Source organism: Puntigrus tetrazona, chromosome 17 (genome assembly GCF_018831695.1).
Source record: "Puntigrus tetrazona isolate hp1 chromosome 17, ASM1883169v1, whole genome shotgun sequence".
NCBI classification, from domain to species: domain Eukaryota; kingdom Metazoa; phylum Chordata; class Actinopteri; order Cypriniformes; family Cyprinidae; genus Puntigrus; species Puntigrus tetrazona.
Window position 1 is genome coordinate 10,731,232 of NC_056715.1, and position 24,530 is coordinate 10,755,761.

At 36.4% G+C, this 24,530-nt stretch overlaps 1 protein-coding gene across 2 annotated transcripts in view; it reads left to right on the plus strand.

Annotated features, from left to right (window-relative positions):
• The window catches only part of mdga2a (MAM domain containing glycosylphosphatidylinositol anchor 2a), a 115,101-nt gene extending 95,193 nt beyond the window's left edge, over window positions 1-19,908 (plus strand). For both annotated transcript variants that reach the window (XM_043263709.1, XM_043263710.1), the window contains exons 11-17: window positions 5,761-5,938; window positions 11,482-11,502; window positions 12,420-12,575; window positions 14,168-14,332; window positions 16,465-16,595; window positions 16,810-16,912; window positions 17,637-19,908. In XM_043263709.1, coding sequence (XP_043119644.1) covers window positions 5,761-5,938; window positions 11,482-11,502; window positions 12,420-12,575; window positions 14,168-14,332; window positions 16,465-16,595; window positions 16,810-16,912; window positions 17,637-17,725 — 843 coding nt within the window. In that variant the 3' untranslated portion in view covers window positions 17,726-19,908. The remainder of the gene's footprint in view (window positions 1-5,760; window positions 5,939-11,481; window positions 11,503-12,419; window positions 12,576-14,167; window positions 14,333-16,464; window positions 16,596-16,809; window positions 16,913-17,636) is intronic.
• Window positions 19,909-24,530: the final 4,622 nt, after the last annotated feature.

Here is a 24,530-nt window from a genome sequence, read left to right on the forward strand (position 1 = left end):
AGAGGATTCATGGGTGAGCAAATGGTGTAATGCTACATTTTCCAGATCTGGTCAGATGAAGAAACAGACTTGAATGGCCTGAGGGTGAGCACATTTTCAGCAAATCTTCATTTTTGGGTGAACTTTTCCTTTAAATGCACATGGGGCGCATCAATGAAATGCCAGTTTGCATCATTTGACTGCATTTATAGATGAGTTAGTCTATATTTAGTCATCCTGTGTTGCTCATAACTCACAATAAAGAGAGTTGACAATGCTTTAGCGTGCCATAGCATGTTTCCCAATGGAGATATAGAATAGATGACGTTTCTATGTTTAGCATTTGGAGTGCATGTGACTCATGCATAGATATAAGCCAAGGTTTTAGCACTGCAGGGTAGAAGTACTTAAATATGCATTAAGGAGACTTTTGAGATGTTCATAGATCAGCACTGCTTCACCTTTTGAACTTGTCCAGATGAACCTGCTGTGAGAAAAGTTTTGGTTTAATTCAGCAAACCTTCTGTTTGAGATCAGCATATCTTCACCTTTGGCCTTGTTCATAATTAAGCTGGCTATCCAAATAATTTGATTTCATAAACTTAGTATATTAACACTTGCAAAGAGTTCTTTTATTAGCTTTCCTTAGGTTGCCCCCAAGTATGCACTGAGAACAAAATCATCATAATTTGCTTTAATTGCCATGTTTTGAATTGCAAATCAGCCCCCTTTTTTTCCTTAGATATCTTCGATCAAATACTAATGAGGTTCTTATTTACACAAAATATAATTTCCTTTCTCCCATGTGGAGTTGATGTATCTTAGTGCACAAAAAGGTGTTTAGGTTACAATTTGCATAAGGGCAGAATGTCTTGTTCTCTTCATATCAAGCGCCCCATCCTCCCTTCATCCCCAACTCTTTCTCTGCTCGTCTTTATACAACAAGATTTGCTGAACGATGTCATGAATGAGAAGTGAGCCCAGTTGCCATAGCAACAAGCCATTTTACCTCCGACCGGCAACATATATTACAATGCAGAACAAAAAAGGTAGAACAAATGAGGCAAAAGTACTTTCGTTGAGAGCAGGTGAATTGGGATGTTTTTACTTTGTGTTATATTTGAATCCCAAAGACAGCTGTTATTTAGCGAGTATAGCACACACCTTGTGTAACCAGCAAGTTCCAGTGCCGCTAGAGAGATTATTTGACCTTTCCTTTTATTCATAAGTACAGCGATGGTGAGCGCTGATGTAGCAGTGCTGTAGAAGATCATGTAGATCCTCATTCAGTCTGACTATGAATTTCTGTGCCGATATCGTAAGTGCAGTTTGTTTTTCCTGTATTCACCACTGGATTACTGGGGCAGCTCCTCTTGAAAGGTTAACACAGATGCGTGTGGGGTTTTTTCTAATTAACCTTGCGTTTTGAGGATAATGTTTCTCTGTTTCTGGGACCAAAAGAAGAGGCCTGCATTCCTCTCTCTGATGATGGTATTTGAATAAAGGTCATGTTCAGAGGAAGGGAAATGTCAGGTTTGTATGTAATGCAGAATAGCCAAAAATGCCTTAAATTATGCTGCGTGCTCAAATGCGAGTGGCGTAATTGTGCTCGGTTTGATTCGTAATCAGAATTCGCTGCCAAACTGCAACAGACCCAAGATTTACCGAAAGGGGAAAATATATGCAGTTTAGAGCTTAGATGGTTTACGGAGAAATCAGGAGGGAAACCGCAGCAGGGTATTCGGAATTCTTAAGCTATGTTAATGAGTAGAAGATGAAAATTACTTTATAAAAATATAATAATGCTTCTCTCGCGAGTGACCCCAGAGAAAGCCTTTGGCGCCGAGCCTCTGCTGATTGTGAAAGTTTGCGTTTTCCTTCTGCTGTTGGCAGCTTTGCCACATGTGTCTCAGAGTAGCGCTGTGATGAACCCTGTCAAGACGTGTATCCTCACACAATAGATTACTGGCCCGAAGAGTACTTTCATATGCTTTACTGCCTTCCTAATGCTGTAGCTGTGAGTTTAAAGAAATAAAAATAAAAAACATCTGTCATTATTTACTCACACTCATGTCATACCGAACAGAGTTTTCAAGTGGCCTCTTAATTATTTTTCACAGCTGTAGAAATACAGTACAACTAACATTTGCGCTTTTTAAAAAATGTGTTTTTGAAATAAGTATCATGTTCACCACTGCATTTATTTGATTAAAAAATACAGTAAAAACCTATGGAATATTAATACAATTTAACTGACGTTTTTTATTTTAGTATATATATTAGGTAACATTTTAAAGTTACACCTATTAGTTGCTTACTAACCTGCATATTACTAGAATATTAGCCATTTATTAGTGCTAATTAGGCACATATTAATGTATTATGCCCTTATTCTACATCCCTAATACTACCCAATAACTATATTTAACAATTACTTTACTAAGTATTTATAAGCTGCAAATTAAGAATTTATTGATAGAAAAGTCATACTTAATAGTTAACAAGTGTTACATGTTCTAATTTATTTTTGTTATGGAAAAGTGTCTGCTTAGAACAAGGAAAGACTGAATGAACTCGAAACAGTCTTAGGAGTGAAATCACTGGAACACAGAAGACATTTGACAGCCGACGCAGGACACTAAAAACACAGGGTTTAAGTAGGGCAAACAGTAAGGACATAACAAGATAATTAACAGACACACACCTGGAACCCAGTGAAAGGCTAATGACAAAACGAGAACAGGAATGGGAAAACCAAATATGGGCATGCTCTTGGGAAGCAAAACACAGGGAAAGAGAACACAAGTCTGACCAAAAACTTCATTTTCAGCAGCCATTATTCCAGTCTTCAGAGGACATGACATTTAGACACAGGTCAGCATCTTTTTTTTTTGAAGGATTATAAATACCTTTACTGTGACTTTTCACAAAGTTATGCATCCTTACTGAATAAAACGATCGATTTCTTTCAGAAAAAAACTTGTTAACCTCAAACCCAATTTGAAATTGAGCAAACAATAAAAGAAAATATGAATTAAAAAATTGTAGCGAACTATTCCTCTAATCGTGCCATACAATAGTTAAAAAGTATAAAGCTGAAGTTAATTTCAGTTATTTGCACAAGTATTGACTTTCAATGCAATACAAAGAGAAGGGTTATTTTTCTTATGTACACAGTCAGCCAAGGTCACTTTCTTGGATCACAATAGATTATTTTTCAAATTCCACAGATTTAAGTTGGGTATTATATCAGCGGCACCAAAGTTGAAGCATTTCGTCAGAGCTGGTTGGTTCTTCAAGGTTGTTTTGTGAGCCTGTGTGTGCTCTCTCCGCCCCGGTGCTCTTCACACTCTCCTTCAGTGTGAGGGCTGTATGCTTCAGTATTGGCCCCTCACATCCACAACAAGGTTTAGAGTGTCTTTCTCAAGGATGTGTTAAGATTTGAGTGCTGTGTTAGAAGAAACAGAAGGTCCCTGGAGCTGTGCACACTGAACCTCATGAAAAAAGCAGATGCGTTTCAGTTCTTTAATGAAATCGCACCCAAATACCGTGTTGAAGGATGCTCCATGTCAAGTGTTAAAAAAAAACTTGACGTTGTGTTTTTCTTGTTTTGTTTGGAGAAGGTTAAGAGTTATTTTTTGGCAAGCAGAAATGATCTGTGATTCTCTTCAGTGGGGTTTAATTGAGTTTTGGGTTTAGCAGCTTTACATAGATAAGATCAAATGCTGCTGAAAGCCTTCTGTGATGATACCACTTATGAATGTATTGATTTTTTTTTCCCTCTCTCTTTTTAAAGAGGAGAGACTTTGAAATAAGCTGTTGTTGTATGATGCATTGCAGGAGTAAGGTGCTTTGGGGAAAGAACGGTCTATCTTTTCTTATATGTGCCCGCACCGTTGCTTTTCCCCTCTACAAGATCTGCAGGCATGGAATTAGAAATCTCACAGAAGCAATAAACAGTAATTGGATTTGGCGATGGAAATCTCGTTACCAGGAGAGAGAGAGACCCTGATGGGAACACTGGCAACTTCTCAGGGCTATTGCTGCCACCCTCCCCCCTCCTCTCTCTCTCTCTCTCTCTCTCTCTGTCTCTCGCCCCACTGATTTAACCAATCATCTTGTATTTGAATCCAGTGAGACCCGCGGTGACTGCCGGAGGAATCTGTGTACGGCTGTCAGTCAGCGAAGCTCTGAGACAGTAGTCATGAGGCCAAGATCAACAGCCACCACATAACAGTGTCCTTCCATCCTTGTGTATCTACAGCCTGACTAATAGTTGTCACGTGGCAAAAGTTCAAATTTGCAAATGTTCACAATTAATCTGAGCAACTGTGCACATGATGGCCCAAAGATCCAGGGCAATAATTACTGGACCGCAGTAATGGACTAATGGTAATGTTATAATGATCTGTCTGTCGTTGTTTGGACAAACAGTCATTTCAAATCAGATTGCAAATCCATTTTGGTGTTGCATTAAAGCCGATGCGATATCAAATTGATGTTCAAATGCTTTGAATATGGTCTTGTCATGAATGATTAGTGATGCTCGTTGTTAAAAATAAATTAATAAATGTGGATAATATTTTTTCTTTTGACTATCTTATCCTTTAATTTTTTCTTTTGTATATTTACATTATTGCTGTGTTTATGTTTAGGAAACTGTATTTATTTTTTTATTTCGTTTTTTTTTTTAAATGGCAGTGTATGTAATATTATGGATCTTAAACATCTTTTCATGTCGACTTTCCACTACTTTCCACTTTTGTGTTTACCCTCGCTGGAAATGAAAACTTTTAATCCTAAATATTTGTAATGAAAGATGTATGAGGTCTTTGAGTTGCTCAACTAGACAAATGAAAGCCCAGGGTATTCACAAACACTTTCACAAGTTTCAGATTCTCTGTTAGTGATTTGAACACTCTTCTTGTTTGTTTACTGCCCTGCAGTTCACTTCAGGATATCCAGGAAGATTTCATAGGTGCTGGATTTTAATTAGATATGTCCTCTCATGTACCACCATAATAATGACAAGAGGCATCAGCTGAAATCCATTTATGCTTTCCTTCAAGCCTGAGCTAAAGGAATAAATTGACTTCTTCTAATATCGCACTAATTCAGCTTGCTGTAAAAAGTTAATTGAGAGGGTCAGGGAGCTAAAATGCCTTGTCAAAATCAATTAGCCAGCTCACATATCTCACTAAAAATCCAATAATGTTTATTTTTGCCCATTCAGGAAGTTTTTGTGATTGTCACCTCATGCGCTTTCTTTCCTCAGTGAAAAGCATCATTGTTTGAAAATGTCACCTCTGCTGTGTGTAGGTGTTTGTTTAGAGAATTTGTTCAGATTTGCATCAGACAAACGGGGCCATTTCGGGAAGGGCCTGCGCATTTTGATTAAAGCTATTGGCCGTTGCCATTGCCATTGCCATCAGAAAAGTTCGTCTGGAAGGAAAGAAGACTGTGTTCTTAACTTAAAAATACACTAAGTACTTAGAGAGGAACAGACTTTATATCATAATAGCTTTAAGAGACATATTAAAATGGTCAGAGAGATAGACCTGGTCAGCTCTTTTCAATATTATGCACAGTATGTGTTGCATTATAATATTAGTATGTTGAAATTATGGTTTTAATTAATTGCACAGACTGAGACGTTCTATCACGATGTATGCTTTTTGTTCCCTGGATATTTTGTGGGCTTATTACTTATATGTGTGCTGGCTTGACGCTTAATCATAAGGTGTTGAAATAAAGAACATGTAATTATGCACTTTTCTTCAGACGGGGCATCAGAGATGGTGGGAGCAGGAAATCCCGATAGAAGACAACATCCAGAAAGGAGAACTACTTACCTACAACCTTACCGAACTCATTAAACCCGAGGCCTACCAGGTCCGTCTCACACCCATAACACGATTCGGGGAGGGAGATTCAACGGAAAGGATCATTCGCTACAGTGGTAAGAAAAAGCTTCTTTGGTTATGATCATCTTTGTTTTAGTAGTCTCATTATTTCATCCAAGTACAGTTGGGTCAAAATTAGGGTTTCACAATGTACCATATTAGCTATATTTTTTGTTTTCATTTTGTTTTCATTTATAGTGTTTGTGCATGTTTTTTTTATATATTTTAATTGGATTTTCTTTGCTGTAATCTAACACTCTCTTTAAGTTCATTTTTAAAAACACTTATAAAAACAGGAAATCTTTGACAATCTTTTAAATCTCTTTATCTAATTTCAAAATGAAAATCCCTTTTTTCTCACTGTGCGTTATGATATAATGCCTATTTTATATTTTTTTAATTTTACAAAATTACACAGAATCTTAATTAAACCATTTGTTGGTTTACAGTATCAGCCATAACGTGAAATGGTTACATCCCTAATAATAAAATCCTTTTTGAAACTCTGAAATTCATGTTGCTTTAGTAAATATTCTCTCGAATTATTATGCTTTCAGTTTATATCATTCATGGTTATTATTATTATTATTATTATTATTAATATTATTATTATTATTATTCAGTCAGAGGAAATGCAAAATTTTCATCAGTTCTCTTTTGGACCCCACTGAATGTTTCATGCAAATATATATCTCCTTGTGAAAAACATCATCATAATAATAATCTAAGAATCATGTTAGTGTGCTGATACTGACAGTGATGTGTCTGTGTACCGCCCGTTTTAAAGTCAAGGTCATTTATTAAAAACACTTTTCCATTCAAGATAAGATTATTTGACAGCTTCAAACACTGAAAGAACACTTCGTTGATTTCGACTCGTTTAAATATTTGTGCACAAGTCTGCTAATCTAACAAATAACCAGCAGAGGATGTTTTATTTTTATTATTTTTTTTATGTAATAGAGACCTCTGCTGGCTGTGTACATGAAAAATGCACATGATGCTCATCTGTTGACATGAATTTTAATAGCAAATGTTATACTCATGTTATCTACCAGAGCTATAGATTGATCTTATTGTTTTGCTTTGTGCTTCTTAAAGAGGCCAGTCGAGAAACAGGTAAAGTATATACAGCCCCTAAACCCTACATCTGTGGTGCCTGAACCCCTTCCCTTCTTTACTGGAAAACCAATCGTAAAGTGGCAGCTTTATGACCTCACCAATGGCTGGATGCACTCGGGCACATTCATTAACTGTGCACAGTGTTCTGTTATCGAGGTTGCACAACCCCAGTGTGATATTAAAGGCTCTGTATTAATTTTATACCTTTGCTTATGGGTAGTAGACGTGAAATATTGTGGAAAAGGAGTGACGTGCTACTCTTCTTCCAAAACTATTTCAAACAGCACATGGCTGTCAATCGCATGTCCTTCACCTTCTGTGTGGCTTATAAAAATAGGGATTTACAAAAAAAGAGGACAGAAGACCTGTGAAGACCAGATGCAATTTCAAAAGCTGAGAAAAAAATTCTCAAAAAATCATTTTTCTTCCATCCGGTCATTATTTCATTTATTCTGCTCATAGTTTATTCAGCAGCTTACCCATGTGATATGAAGCCCTATGGCTCTACACGGTCTTTGTGTCAGGTAATGGAAATACCAGTGCTAAAAAATTGAAAATGTCTCATTTCATAACATCTCCCTCTCTGCTATTCCGTTTCCCCTGAAGTCATTTTGCCACAGGGCTCATGGGAAAAGACCATCTGTATTGATGGGATGACTTTCACACCAGGAGCACTTCCATCAAAGAGTCCGGCTTTTGCCACTGTGACATTATGCATTTTAATTGGCTCAAATAGCCTGGAGAAGGTGATAGCACAATCACACCAGTCACAATCCATATCCCAGCTTTCACAATAATACACTGGCATTTAAGCCATGTTTAAATGGTTTGAGAAGCTCACTGTGAGGATGCCTTCTGTTGAATTGCTAAAACTGCGCATTTATGTTTGCGTTTGGCACACGGTTTAATCCAAAGTGTCTTCCTTTGCGTTCTAGATATACATGGTCTTTCGGTTCATGTGCAACAGCACTGACGTGTTATTAATAAAAAAAAGTTTTGAACAAGTCACATTACATTAAGACATTTATTTATTATTCATTTTTAAATAATACATAATAAATAATAAACAATTGTCTATATTGTATAAATAGCATTTTTTATTTTACTTTAAAATGAATAAAAAAGGTATTTAAATGTAAACAGGATTTATCTGCGTGCGTGTAAATGTGATACTATTAATTTGTCACAAAATAGAAGTGAGCATATTTTGAATGATGCTGCATTGTTTTGAATGGATATTTTTAAATGACACGAGGAAGAGAAGTATCACCAGATTGCTCAAGTTAAACTTAAAGTTTAACTCAACTTAATATTTTTAGTTTTTCACAAAGCCAGCTGCAAAACATTACACTTACATTTATGTAGTTGGCGTATACTTGAATCCAAAGTGACCTGAATTGCATTCAATGTATAAATTTGTTTGAAATACATTGTTGACTTTTACTGCATGGTAAAAAATGACAAATATTTAGAGAATCACAGAGCTGGAATGACAATTACTTTTTGGTCCATATGTGTTTATTTGAATTTTTTCAATGTAGAAAATGTGATATTTCTGTGGGTTGTTTTTTTCCTCCTGTACTTGGTGATTTGTATTGGAAAAGCAAGCCATCGCAACCTGTGGCAAAGGTTGCATAGTGTTTGTTAAGACTTTGAATGGCTGCGGTTCAAATTCGTTCATGGACAGTGCCAGACAAATTAACAAGCCACCAAGAAGAATTGATGGACTGTGTCATTTGGTATCATTCTATAAAGCAGTTATTCAACACATAAACTTGCTGCTGCCTGTAGATTGCTTTGGAAAGCCACCAACTGGCAGCTATTTATGAGCCTTTCAGAGAACACAAACGGGCTGAGAGGACAGTGCTAACAAGCTATTATAATTGTATTGTCAAATAGTTAGTACACCTCACCACGACTTCACTATAGTATTAGGTTGTCATAAATGGCATTATTTGTTTGTTTAGTTGTTTACTGCTGATAATATTAATAATAACGACCGACTGCAGGTCATTTAAATGCTAATGCGAGTCAATGCAAGCATTATAGCAAAATGGATGAGTACGAAGTATGCTGATGAGGAGGCTTGTATGATTCTACTCATTAATTTTTATAGTCCTTTGATTATGTGTGGGATTACTTGGACTCAATGATAACATATTGTTTTCTAAGATGCCTTCGGGTTTTGTATGAGTATCGCAAAACCCAGTTTCTACGATAAGACAGCCTGGTTTGTGCTGTATCTAGCCTGAATTGCGTTACTCAGCTCTGCACATTTATGTTTTTATCTGGCTTGTTCTAATGAAAGGCAGGAATATGGTTGGATTTTACCTTAAAGCTTGCCTCTGAGTAGGACAGCAGTGAATCCTCTCTGAGTGGGAGATATACTGGGTCTAATTGCTTGTGTGTTTAATGATGTTGACGTTTTGCTTTTGCCTCCTGCTCCAATAGCTCTAATTGTACTTTTACAGGGATACGGGGTAGAGAGAAAGGCAAAAGGAGAGAACATGGAGCCCATCAATTCAGAGAGTGTGTTAATGCAGCACGTGTTTCCAAATATGTAACATCTGTTTGGTTTAACCAAAGCAGGCCTCTTCTCCTTACCCCATTTAGAAACAGCTGGATGGTTTACAAGAAGGGAACTGTAACGTTCGTAGAATAATTAGCTTCTAAATTACGATTTCACAATGGGGAAAAAACAGCTAGCCTGGAACAGTTAACATTAAATGTGATTTGCGTTTACATGTGAGTGAGACATATTGATATTTTATATTACCATTTTTATTCTGTTTATTTTTAAGACTAAAAATCCTGTTAAATCTTGTTTATTTGTAAGTATATTATCCAGCAATAATTCTTTTTTTTTATTCTTTAATGAGCGTTCATGGAAGCATTTAGCACATTCCTTGCTGTATATAGCCAGCCACATTTAATTATTAGTAATATTTTCCATGATAAAATGTATATTGGCTTTCCCATTCACATTAGATTAGTTAGTTTTAGAAGTAAAAATCACAATAATTGAATTGAATTGAATTGAACAAGATAATTCATCTGTATCCTTGAATGTGTCCTGTCATATTTGTCTGAAAAAAGTGAACAATAAGTTTATTAATTTAATCTGATGTTATATTGTTTACAAATGTTCATTTATTTTAAATGAATGCATTTATTTTTTTTATTTTATTCATTTATTTTTACTACTAATTCATATTATTGACTCTTGAATGGTAACGAGCCAAGGAAATAACCTTGATAACAGGGAGAGCAGCAGCCATTTTGGTTGGAAATGTTCCACCCCGTGTCATCCCTCTTTCCCTTAATGTCCAAACAAATGAATTTTTCTAAACTGAGCTCGAGATGCTTCAAAAATCACCCCCAAAACAGAAAAGGCATCTGTTTCAAGGAATGACTCACTAACATTTTGTCTTCCTTGAAAAACTCCTCTGTTCCCCTTAAGGCTGCAATTCCCATGACACTTCCCATCCTTCACTCATTCATTCATTTGTAAATTCTGTGTATGTAGCCAGACATTTACTAATTAATTTCCCCTTCTTTCCCTCTCCCGTCAACTTTTTACTTTTGCATTTGTATCATCAATATCGTGTGGAGCTGTTCCCCCTGCAGTTCACAAAGCAGACATTTACACTGACAACCCCTTGTGAACATCTGCTGTGTTTGAACGCTGTCTTGCTAATCTTTCTCATTATAGGAGCCTGATCAAATGCCAGAACCGATGCCACTTTTCCATCCCAGAAGGCAACTGTCGCACTGTACTCGTTTTACTGCTGGAACGTCAAATTGAGAGAAACATATTGACGTATTTCTTGAAATTCTCCTGCCGAAGTTAGAGATATTCTGTTTTCAAACATCTTCTGAGAGGATGACCATTGATTTTTTTTTTTCCTACGTAGAAATTCACCGCTTAGCGTAATCACTGCTCTTGGAGGATCCGAACACATTTTCCGACTTAAACAGGATTGCTCCAAGTTTTTTGTATTTTATTAAGGCAGTGAGCTAAGTTGGTTGAAATAGGGATCGGTTTCAGTCTCACTATCTTTTCCACACATGCCCTCTGAAACCTTTCTTCCACAATGCACCTTAGCCCTCATTGAGGCTGCCTGGAAGCACACGGCTTTCTGCCGCGCTCAGATAGGCTGCTTGTGAATGGAATGAAGAGAGATACAGGTCTTTATGGTTCACCTGAGCATTGCACAGCCCCATAGCGACCTCTCCCCACACAAACACCCCCTCCTGCACTGACACGCTATTTCATTTCCCCTCTCTAACTGTGTGATACATGGTAATGATGCCCAAAGCACTTTCTAAACACTTCTCTCCAAGGGCAAGCACCATTCTCCCGTCTTCGAGTCCCCTGCTGTTGTTTATAATGGTTTATTAATCAACTATGTACTAGAAGCCTTTCACAGCTCGAGATTCGCATACATAACCTCTTCTCTTTTCTTTTTTTTTACAGCACCTGTGAATCCTCATTGGAGTAAGTATTTTTACATTTTACACTCCTTTTCCATCATTTTTCCATTCGTTTTTTTTTTTTTTATTGGCAAAAAATAATAAATGTAGCCGTTTACTTTTAGTGGTTTAAATGTTCAACATGATATAAGAATGCTTAAACATTTTTTATGCATGATTGTTGCATATATAAACTAATGTTTAAAACTAATTCCAAAGTTGTAGATCTGCAAGAGATTTAATTTTTTTAAGAATTAAGAGGTTTTGAAATATTTTGAAATATTTTAAAATGTTTAATATTTAAAAAAAATAGTTTAGAAAATTATTTTAATGTCCTGATTTAGTGCACAAATAAAATTTCTTATTATTATCATTATTATGCTGAAATTTTTACAATTCTTTGATTTATATAAATCACGCTTTGTGAATAAAGGAATGATTTATTTTGCTAAAAAAATTGAATTAAATTGATAAAAGAAAGCCCCAAACTATTGATCAGTAATGTATGTACTATATGAATTACTTTTACAAATTATATTTGAAAGTAAATACAAATTCTTTCAGCTCCTATCACTGTGTTTTATAATAAGTATGCAAAATAGTTCAATGGTTTGGCCTTTAAAATGTAATCTGTGTGGATTTTAATAGTCAGAATACTGCACACATACACACAATAAATTATTAAAACATATTTGAATATAACATTAAGAAAGGTTGACGTATTTCAAGAATGTTAAACTCTGATGATAAATACAGTTTTAATAAGAATTGTGCAAATGTTTGTCTCTAAAGATCTTTTTTAGATGCTCTCCAAACTGATATTGATAACTGATATTGTGTGTTTTAGGTATCTGACTAAACATCCAAAAACATATATAGTCTTGTTAGATGTTCTTTCTGTACCTTCTTCAATGTACTGTTTCTCTGCTGAACCATCCGTAGGTAAGTTTCACTGCGGCTTTGAAGAGGACACCATCTGTATGTTCGTCCAAGATAAAACCGAAGAGTTTGATTGGACAAGACACAGTGCTGCCACCAGGGACACTAAATATACACCCAACACTGGGCCCAGCAGTGACCGCACCGGCTCTAAACAAGGTATACAGCTCATGTGCCTCTCAATAAATCAAATCTGTAAGTTAAATTTAAATATTTAAATATGTAGATTTAGGACTACGCAACTATTGTACATCACATAATTAAAATATTCAGACGTAATTGAGTGAATCATCTTACATCAATGTGGGTGGATGTTGAGTAAACGGATATATTGTCAGCAGAGTGAAGGCTTGTGACTTGCAGAGAGAGGCTAATAGCATTAGCGACCAAAGGCACTTTCAATTTCTCATGTTGCTAAAGGAGTGCACAGGCTGGCTTTTGATTGGACGCCGCTTGAGGGAAGATGCTCTGTGGGTTCCATTAGCTGCACTTTCAGAGAAATGGTGTCAGTCATTAAACTTGACATCGGTTCATGACAGCGCCGGTGTGCAACTGGATAATTTCTTTGGGTCAACACATCACTAATGCAATCAGGTTGTCTAGTACTTTTGTAAAGTAGTGGAAACTTGAAAATGCAAGTCATAAGTTCAGGAGAAAAAAAAATGGTATAGTGCTTATTTAATATATATATTGAAGTGGGTTTTTATAGAGAGTGCTGCAGGGATGAAGTCATTTTTGTAAGCTTTCCCAGAAGTTAGCATCATATCACAAAAAGCCAGTAAAAATCTTTATTAACTGCAGAAAATGATCAGTAAGTTTGTGATTCTTACATGTTGTGTTTATTAAGACAGTCTTCACAAACATATACTTTTATGACTAAACATAATTGAATTTGAATATAATTGAACCTTTGAAGTTGGAAGCCAAAATATGATCGGCAGAGGTAAAAAGTAAAAGCTAAATGGCTTAAATATCACCTCCATTAAGCTTGAGTTAGAATAGTTAGCAAGAGACCAAATATAACCACAAAGAGGCTATAAACAAGAACTATAAGTTTGCTTGTTTTTTTTGGCATCATGATGTTCAATGTCCCTGGCAATCTCTGCTGTCCCATTTAGCCACCAGCTGCTTTTTTTAAAACCTAGTTTCTGTGTTTTGTTTTTTTTAGCACTTAGTTAATATTCAATGAATTCAATGAATGGATGTTCCAGGGCTTGACTTGTGGGAAATGCCTCAGTCAATAGCACCTTAAGTCAGTCTGACATGATATGAAAAGTCTTTTAAAAGGCTAGGAGAAATGTGAATTGAAAAATCGTTCATCCTGTGCTATAAAGTCACTGAGATCCTATTGATTATTTATAGTCAGTGCAAAATTCAGTGAAGTACTGAGGCTGATTTCAGCAGCCGTATGATATTGATGCTACCCAGTTATAATTAATTTGCCTAATTCAATTCATTCTCTGGATTTGATGTATGCATATACTACTGTTTAAATGTTTGGGGTTAGTATGCCTTTTTTAATGTATGTTTTTTTCAGCAGGGATGCATTAAATGGATGAAAGTGCTTTGCCATTTACTTTTTAAAATGCATTAGAATAGAAAACGGTTATTTTAAATTATAATAATATTCCACAATATTCCTGTTTTTACTCTATTTAGTTTCATAAAGACTCTCTTTGTAGACTTTCAAAAAATTTTGAACAGTAGTTTGAGAGCTACCATCATCAGTGCATTTGTATGTATTTGTGCAGGTTTCTACATGTATATTGAGACCTCACGACCACGTCTGGAGGGAGACAAAGCACGACTGTTGACTCCATCCTTCAACATTGCCCCTAAAAACCCCTACGGGAATGTGGCCGCCAACCCAACATACTGCTTCAGCTTCTACTACCACATGTATGGGAAACATATAGGTGGGTTACTGTTAGCACACAATGATTAACTGTAGGGAATTTATGCAAATGACTTGTTTGAATAGTGCCTTCTAATTAGTGTTGATGTTTAGCCAGCCGTAACTTCTACACCTATAGTCTGTTTGACATAGCTTTACTTTTCAAACGAGCTTGATGACCTGGTCAGTAAGCGAAACAGCCTGTGTCAGGCACATACAAAAACGTTTTCATTTTCTTGATTTCAATGATATGTTTGAATGCCAAGTTTTGTCGTGAACCTCTAGGATGATGGGCCTTTAACACAAACTGATGATATTCAAAGCTCTAAACTGCTTGGCTCAAGCTGGCTGGTTTATGTTGCATATGCAGCCAATGAGCTTGCTGCTCTACATTTAAATGGCTGGTATTGTTCACTAGAGCAGTTCCTCTGGAACCTTTCACCTTCCCCAGCTCCACCTGTGTAGATCTGCTATGATATGTATGCTATTTCTGCACCAGCAGTTTATCTAAATACAACACTGTATCAACGACGTATGTATTGGCACTAATAACTTCCGGCACTTGTTTTACCTTCATCAAATCTTTTCTCATAAATTTGACTTTATGTGTCACAAGTGCAGCTTTGTATCTATAACAACATTGTCACAGATGAAACATAAATATCTTACAAATGTGATAACTTGTAAATGTGATGTTCTAAATGTGACTTGTATCTCAAAATCTATATTATTTTCTTTTTTTAAGGATATTTTAGGTTCTTTTTTACATTATTAAATGAGAAACAGTCTTTATGTGTCAAAATTGCTCATTTTTAAAATATGTGTAATTGTGATTTTATATATCATAGTTTTTTTTACTATCTAAATTTACTTTTTTATTTTATTTTTTTTTATTCTGAGAAGAAATTGCTGTATTTATTCGTTAAAATTCTAGGGTAGTCAGAAAATTGCAGTATGCACTTTGGCCTTTTCTGGGATGTGAAACCTTGCTCTTAAAGGTTTCTAGTGGACTGTAAGTGCTGTAAATGATTTAGACCAATAACTCAATTTGTGCTATATGGATACATTTCTATAGTCCCTTTTTTCATGCTCACTTTATGCTGTAGCAGTTGAGCTGGACATGCAGTTGCACTTCTGAGGTAGTGATGACCTCCACAGCCCCTCAGACAAGCTTGTAACTGCAATTTTCTGCTTCACAAAGCTGTGTGCTTTTAGAATAGAAAGCGTGGGGCTAATTCCAACTCACCAGGGTGTTCTCTTCCTGGCTTTTGACACGTAGCCTCATCGGGCATCTGGGGTTAAAAATCCATGTGCCCAACAAGATCTTCTGTCTGGCTGCACAGCAAAGAACCGAGACAACATGGTTAGATGGCTGTTTTGATATAAAAACCTACCCAAGTGCTGTTAAAGGTGCACTAAAATAGATTTTTGTGTACAGTATGTTGCTCTTGCCTGTATTCCAGCCGTCTTTGACTTACATTATGCATCTTTGAGCATCGTGCAAATGTTATCAGCTGCAGATCATATCCTATTAATGCAGTACTTATAGTCAGCCATTAAGCTGTATATTAAATCTCAAAAATTTATTTAAGTACTGATATGCCTAGAGTCTGTTTCCCTTTTTTCAAAAGTACTATTCATTTCCTGATGTGTAATGTTTTAATGAACAAAAAAAATTACATCGTTAAAGAAGAACAAAGTAGCAACAAGGCTTTCTGTGTGTTGTTTTAATGTTCTGCTCTGGTTAAAGGGCTTTTTTCACCAGAAAGCTTATTTTAGCATTATTAGCATCGCATCTCTGTAGCACTAGTCTCATTGTCTCCTCATTTGCACAGAAATGAACATACCATTTGGACAAATCCCAAACATCTGAGAGAGTAATACAGATTTTCTTCCTACTTTTCCTTTCATCAGAGTAAAATTAGAGTGTAGCAATTACGTGCCATATATATAACAACAGCAGTGATTGTGTTGTGAACAGTTTTATGATTGATTTTAGCTGGAGATGAAGATGAGATGAGGTCTCTTCAAGGTCACTGAACCTTGCAGTTGCTACGTTACACAGAGGAAAGGTTCAAAAGACATTATGTAGTTAACTGGCCATATTGCACATAAGGACTTCTACTGACACTGAGTGCATCTGCCTTTTTCCAGGAACATTAAATGTGTATTTGAGGCAGAAGAGCCAGACGGGTCAGGATACATCTGTGTGGACCCTGAGTGGGAACCAAGGAGACCGCTGGAGGCAAGCCAGAGTTAACATCAATCCCACATCCTCTTTTCAGGTGCCTCTTTCTGCTTGATTTTCTTTTTTGTTTAACAATGCACCATGACATATTTCAAAAATATATTATATTATATTATCATTCAACATGGATACTGTTGTCCTAAATATCAATGTAGTTATTTTTCAATATGTATGCATTCAGAATGAAATCGGTGAAAAGTCATAATGGTGTAAAAATGCTTTTGGCTTTATTTTTTTATACATGCGTGTAGATGGTTGTGGAGGGTATACGTGGTTCTGGTATTGAAGGGGATATCGCTATAGACGATGTGACCATAGAGGAAGGAGAGTGTCGAGAGCCTCCACCCAGCAGTAGTGAGTATATTCAACAAGAGTTTTTAAAGCAGTTGTTTATTGCATTGAAATAGAAAACTATAATTGTTATTAATGGATTAACGGATTAAAAGTTTAAAAGGAAAGGAAAATAGCTATAGTACAGTTAAATTTTTTTATTAGTCTTGCAATTGCTGCAGTTATTTGATCAAAACATTGAAACTCTAAAATGAATACGGTTTAAAATCACTTTTCTCTGTAAATGTCTTAAGGTGTGAAAGCTGGATTTTCGGGAGCCGTCGCTACAGTTTTCACCATCACATGATCCTTCAGAAATTCTTTGGATCAAAGTATTAATATCTTTCCAAAAAAAATGCTGAATTTGCTGAACACCTGTTTAGTCGAAATAAATAAATCACGAGAACACACAACAGGGGAAGAAACTTCTTTGTAAGATCAAAGCCAATGTAACATTATCTATGCTTTTTTACTTTTTCCTTATCCATAACAAGATAATCCAGCAGCTTGAACGACTCTTTTCATGACTCACAGCAAACGTTTACAATTCATTTTTTTCGCTCTCTTTTGAATTAAAGCGTAGCATGCTGCAAAAAAAAGATGTTCTGGAGATACAGACCGTAGACAAACCTCATTAAACTTCTAAAAGACAGAAGAATAGTTAATCTCTGAATTATTTACACAGAACTGAGAAATGAATATTTGTTCACATCAGTAACTGCATTTGTTCTTGTCTTCATTTCCTCAGATATAAGATCCCTGGCTTCTCCCGCCACAGTGCATATATGGCAGCTCTGGCTCACTTTACTTTTGGTCTCGTTCGGCCTTCGAAGGTGACCTCATCACGTGGAGGTGGAACCCTGATTTGGCATTCATAGAGATTTTGGCTGACTCGGACTGCCTGAACACAACAACCAAAGATTCATCCCGTCTACACAAAAGGAACGTAGGTTTAAGATCTGTGCGAATGAAGAGGACGCCTGGGAGGGAATCTAAAGCTGGCTAACACGTTGACATGAGTATTTCACCGGAGTCCACTCCAGATCTTGTGAAAAAAGACCATTACTGTTGTCAGTGTTATAAAGAACAGAACAGGTGGATGGTTTACAGCAGGAGGACGGCTTGAGAGACTTAATAGGGGAATCTTTCAAAGCACAAAGACATAACATGTATTTCCATCACTACATGCTTTTTGCTTTGTTAAACGTCTGCTACTGTCATCAAAGACCTCATTATGTCACAATACTTAATCCTGAACCATACGAAGGAAGCTTCCGAGAAGGAAAAAAAACAGTGATGGTATCAAAAATGAATGATCGTTTGAACAAAAAAAAAAAGTTTTCTTTTTCTTTTTTTTTTATGTCTGAAAATAGAGATATGTCAAAAACAGTTGCGCTTTTTGTAGGTCTTTGTGCTCGGATGTTGTCGGTTTGAACATCAGGGCTCCACAAATGTGTGTTGTTTTAAAGGGTGTTTGGGGAATACAATCTCAGTGTAAAGTTTGTTTTCGGACAGGTGGGGCGTTCATGTACTCGTCCTCCTGTGCTTTAACCGATCGAGTTTAACAGACGTTGCCCTACCGGGCGTTATGTGTTTCATTCTTTCTCTACGTGTTTTTGTTCTATTAGGTGTGTTACCACACTCGTCCGAATCGATATTAACAGCTCGTCACGCAGCTGACACAACGAACACCGTCTCTCACTGAGAATCGTTGAGTTGACCTTTCATTTCAGCGTGGCTCTGCTAAACAACATCTGTAGAGAACTGTTTAACATCATGCTGTACCTGCTGCTCGTGTGGATCCGAATGCCCGACTGTGTCCGCTTGCAGTTGTTTTCTTTAGGTGCGTTAAGATAGCCGTTCGCTAAGGAACATGGAGTTGCTGTCTGTAATGAAATCAAGTGCCTTCAGAACCTTCTGTAAAATCATTCTACTGTGCTACTGTATCATCTAGCATTTCCTTTCGGCACGGTTTATAGCGTGCATGCACACGTGAGATGAAAGGTGAAAATCAGAGAGCCACGATGAGAGACGGGTGCCATGTTGCAGTCTTGATTTCCACATACTGTTGATAGATGATCACTTATTTTTATTTCGACAGCATAACATCCCACCTGCTCCACGTCCGACTGATATAAGGACAACAATGGTGGTGGAACTGGACTAAAAGCACCATTGATTCATCAGTAGGACATCTGGGAGCTATTATCACCAGGTGAAAAACAGCCGGGAGGGTCACTATGAAATCCTCCTTCGATCTGATGAGACTTCTGTGCCGCCGAAAAAAAAAAAAAAAAAAAAAAGAGAGAGAGAGAGAGACATTTTTCCGACATCCGGAGGACTGAGAGGTATGAAAAAAAAAAACTAGATGGACCTTTAGAGGACTAATGCTCTCACTGTACAAGACGATCAGCCTTGATCTGGATCCATCCGGTTGGATTCGTACAAATAATATTTTATTACTTTAATGAAAATGACTGCTTTTACAGATACTGAACTACAAACTCTGAACTACCTGAGACCATCCGTTACCTTAACCAGCTGGTTTTTGGACATGTATTGTAAAATCACTTTTCTCATTCATAACGTTCATTTCCAAGGAAGAATTACGTTACTCTCTCTGTTTTGTCAGCCCAAAAATGTTGTTTCAGGCAACAAATATATATCTATATATATTTTGTTTTCCACATTTATTCATTTCTAAAAATCCCTTTGCATTACTATATTATGGCATAATTTGAATCTTATATAAAATAATATCAAATATATGAGATTATATGCAAGTACACCTGGTAGGAAGGTCTATGGAAATGGTTTCACACTTATATGAATATTCAGACAAAGCACAATGTGAAATATTAATGTCAAAATTCAGAAACACAATACCTTCAACACACAATAAGTTGTTTTTTCTCAATTTTATTAAAGTTACAATCAAGAGGAATAAACTACCGAATACTTTACATAAAGAAAAAAAAAAGATATTTTACATCTCGGTTCAATAAAAGGCTTTCATGGTATTGTGTGGGGTTTTTTTTTTTCTTCTTCCGCATATATTATCAGTTTTCAGTCTTGAAAAAAGGCAGGAAAAAATGCTGCTGTATATGGCATATATAGTATATATTAGTATAGTAGCATATATAGTTTTTACCCGCTGAAACAGAATCATTTTTATGATGGATGGATTAAATCTCATCTATTTTGTATCGATTGTATCAAAGTTATATTTTGTTTGATGCTATAATTTACCCATATAGTATGTAAATCTGCTCAAAATACATGACTTCTGCGTTGTTATAGTTTTCATGTGACTCTAGCCAGATTCAAACGTTCAAGTAACTTGCGGAGATAAATTTTGACATTGCAAAAAATGAAAGCTTTGATTTTCTGAATAGAGAATGCGCAGTTACAGTTGCGCAAACCATCGCTTAACAGAACATTTGCCATCTCAATTATGATAAAAACCCATGTGTGGTTGCGCCTTGGGCTTCAAACCCACTTTAAGCCCTTAAAAGTGTCTGCTAAATGAAGTTGGAGATAGACTGCCACTAATCCTTACAAAGACCCTTCTTATTTTGTAGTTTGAGGGGTCTCACCACAGGAGGTCTGGTAGTTTCATCAAAAATAGATTACAGATTCACTTTTGGGCCTCATTTGATCTTCTGCTTGCACAAAACCTAAAGTTAAGATGGTAAGAATGTAAAGAAAATGACATCCGCTCTTGCTTTTCAGTTGAATAACAAGCTTATTTACTGATGTTGACAGATATTTCAGCACTTAGCCCTCTCTGGTCCAGATATATCGTCCATCTGTGGATTTATCAGAACATCTGAAAGGTTGGGTGGCCAAGTCGAAACATAAAAGTGATTCTTTCTAGGACAAATATTTGCCTGGCTGTTTTTAAACTTTTTGCGACCTCTGACCCTTTGTTTGAAAAGAAAAAGATCGACTTCTATCGAGCGTGGAGGACTTTTGCGCATAAAGCCCTGGAGCTTATGATGTTAGGGATGGTTAAAGACCCTCCATTAGGTTATTTTATAAGTACCCATATGATTATCTGTAATTTATGGTCTGAAAGTCCCTACAAGCAGGTCCATTTGTCACCAGTGACAAGCGCACACACTGTAATGTATAAAGCTAAAGGCAACTTTCCCTTTCTGCCTTCCAGTGCTGTCATGTGAAATGATATTATAGCTGAACGGGTTGGACAACGTTCTATATTTATCTCATTAAAATGATTGTATGAGGTGCTAGTTAATAGCTACCATACATCAAATGTAAATGATTTTTTTTATTTTTGGGGTGGTCTGGGTGTTTCGAGGGGGTATGATTTGTGTGCGCCTGTACGTGTGGACAAAATATTTTCCCATAATCCATTATTTCGTGGCAAAACGCTCCAAACAAAGCAAGTACCATCTGTTTCCGTGCCTGCTGTACATTTTCATCTCTATCCTTCCCTCTCCTTGCCCCACTTTCTCTCATGTGAAAATATTAACTTAACATACAAATGAGAAAGCGTTGCCAGGCCAGTGATGCAAACCGATGGAAAAGCGCATTGTTTGAGCGGATTATTGAGAAGAGCCGGACAGATTTTTGGAAATATCCTGAGCATGCTGAAAACATTGGACTCGCAGTGGTACTAGGAATATGTTACGGGTGTAATGCATTCCCATATCATTTAGAGCAGAGAGCTGTTCGAGTATCTGTCGATGAGCTTTTAATGGCTTTCACATTTACAATCAGGCGGTGGAGCGTTGCTTGTCCTGCAAATGCTGTTTTTGTTGGATACCTTTTGTGGGTTTGTTATTTCGGATGCAATACAGCATTGATCATTGACTTCATACGTTTACAATGATGACTGAACATTTTTCAGATAGCTCCAAAAATGCAAATAGCTCATAATTCAAAAGCGTCGTATAAAATGAGTGGACCAACAGATCGATGAAGATAGCAATAATACTGGACGGCTTGAAAAAAGCATATAATCGTCATCATCGTTTATAGTTTCACACATTTTATGAATAGCCTTTATTTCAAAAATAATTTCTTTGAAAAGCACATACCAGTTCTGATTATTAATACGGCTTGTATAAGCAAAATGATTGTTAATGCTTTTGTATTGATCGGTATTATTATTATTAATATAGCTTTTATAATGCCATTTTTAAAACCGATTGTCATAATTACCACGGTAACATAATAACAATAGCTTCATAATATTGCAAGTCATGGCCATTGTTTTGTTGCTCATCATAAATACATGAATATTAATACTTTTGTATTCACAGATATTAATATTAATTATAAATAATAACGCTAATAATATTAGCTATAAAATTGCTATTTTTCTTGCTGCTTTAGTTCTTGCAGTACAAAGCGTAGTGTTTGACAGCTCTCTAATCAAAAATTGAAGATTGTATTATATAATAGAAGAAAAGCTTTCACCCTCTGTGCCTGGTAGATTCTGCGGTTCAATTAGACTTAAATCCTGTGATGTGTGCATTCAGTGAAGTCTGAAACACTGTAGGGCCCAAGATTCCATCCACCAGAGATTTCTCTGTGAAGTCTCTGCTTTACACTTCAACAGGCTAACGTCTTCTTCACACACACACACACACACACACACACACACACACACACTCACTACAAACCTGAGCCTTTGCCTTTGTTACACACTCTTGTGGGTTATTTCACACTTTGCAAGCTGGGTCTTCTCCAACACAACATGTCATTTTGCCTAAGCGCAAGTGACACGGAAGAGAATCAAACAAACATTTTATGAGGAGTTTGATGGAACACATATAATGTTCAAATACGATTTCCCCGGCTGATTCTTTAAATAATCTTACAAGCGATATTTGATTCCCTTGTACACTTTTTCTACTTGGAATACAAACAGCCTTACAGGCAGCCGGATGCCTTAGATCACTGAACTTCTTCTAGCATTAGAACAAGCTTTAGTTTGGCTTAAAGGTGGGGTGCTTCAGTTTTGCTGGGTTAAAATACTTTCTCCCATCCCAGTAAAAACAACAATTAGTTGGTTGATTCCCTCGAAACGTGTAAACACCGTAGCTGTGTGTGGTGCTGTTTGTTTTAGCACTTTGGAGCCTGTGTTTCCAGACAATAGCGGGTGAATAATGGCAAGCAGGAGGCTTTGAAGCCGGTTCTATTTTAGTGGCTCTATTTTTAGTGGCTGTTATTTCAGAAGATTTAAAACTATTTTGGGTATTCATAAACAAAGTGTGTTTCCTGTATGTTAATATTGTAGATAACTATCAGCATAATAGATTTAAATGACTGTGTATATTTGTAAAGGCTATTTTTTCAAAATGACTTTTATATGTTTGTGTCAATAGATTTAAATTACTAAATTAAAGGCTATTTTCTCAAAATGAGTTTTTCTTAAATTAAGCAGCACTTACACCAAACTTTTGAATCTAATATGTCACAAAAATGAAACAAGAATTTAGATTTTTGACTTCATCCAGCGTTTAGATTTGTGTGCTAGAAATGTATGCGAATTAAAATAATGCCTCATTTGCATATTTAAACCTAACAATTTTTAAATCTTAAAATACAAACATTTTTCGCAAAATATCAGTTTTACCTACTTTTCTTGCCTAAAAAAAAGAAGAGTCCACACCACAACTATCATCTTCTGGCTGATGAACGACACAAACATTGACAGCCAATCAGAATCCATCCTTCTATAACGAGCTTGAGAATTTAAAGCGGCAGACGCACGTGTGCTTGGTATTACCAGACGAAATCGTGGAGCGGACGCTAAAAAAATTATCTCTCTATAGCTATCTTTACATTTATGATGCTTGGTGTTAACATGCCTTTTTTAAAATATTTGCGATATTTCAATATTGCTGTTTGGAAAAATGCAACACGGGACCTCTTTACATAAAGGCTCTAGCACTACGAATCTGAATGTAACTAATTCTGCTATCTAGTTATTGTTCGCCATTATTTGACAGGGTTAAAGCGGTGTGAAAAGCCCCTCGTATTCTCCCCCTGTAGGAGTGAGTCAGGAAGCTGGGACTCCAGCAGAGATTTAATCACATAATCATCTTCAAAAATATTAAGTAATATGTCTCATTTTGACAGTCTGAACATTAAAGGTGATGGAATCTGAAAGAGCCGTAAGAATGAAGGGTGCGTCAGTGAAGAGGAGCTGCTTTCCATACCAAAAGCAGGTGCTCCTGAGTGTCTGAAGATTGTTCTGGATGTTAGCTGATGCGGGTCCATCTGTCAGACAGGTTGTAGCTGTCACTATTGAGTAATGCATCCCGACTCCGTCAGAGATGCTTATCGGAGCAGATGCCATCACAGCATATAGACACTCAATGGGTGGCGAGAATTCAGGCAGAAGATATGATGTGGTCAAAACGCAGTGCATTGAGCTTGACCAGTTGTTATAGCTACATACAGTTTCGAAATGATTTTGACAAAAAAAAAAAAACAATTAAAAATATTTTAATGTCATTCCATTATATATAATGCAATCGTTTTATATTTTTAAAAAAGTTGATACAAGCCCACATTGCAGCAAAACGTAAAATAATAGGTTTGTTTGATTTTAATTATGTAAAATGAAGACATATTTTGAATTATTCCTGGATGCCACACCAATGGA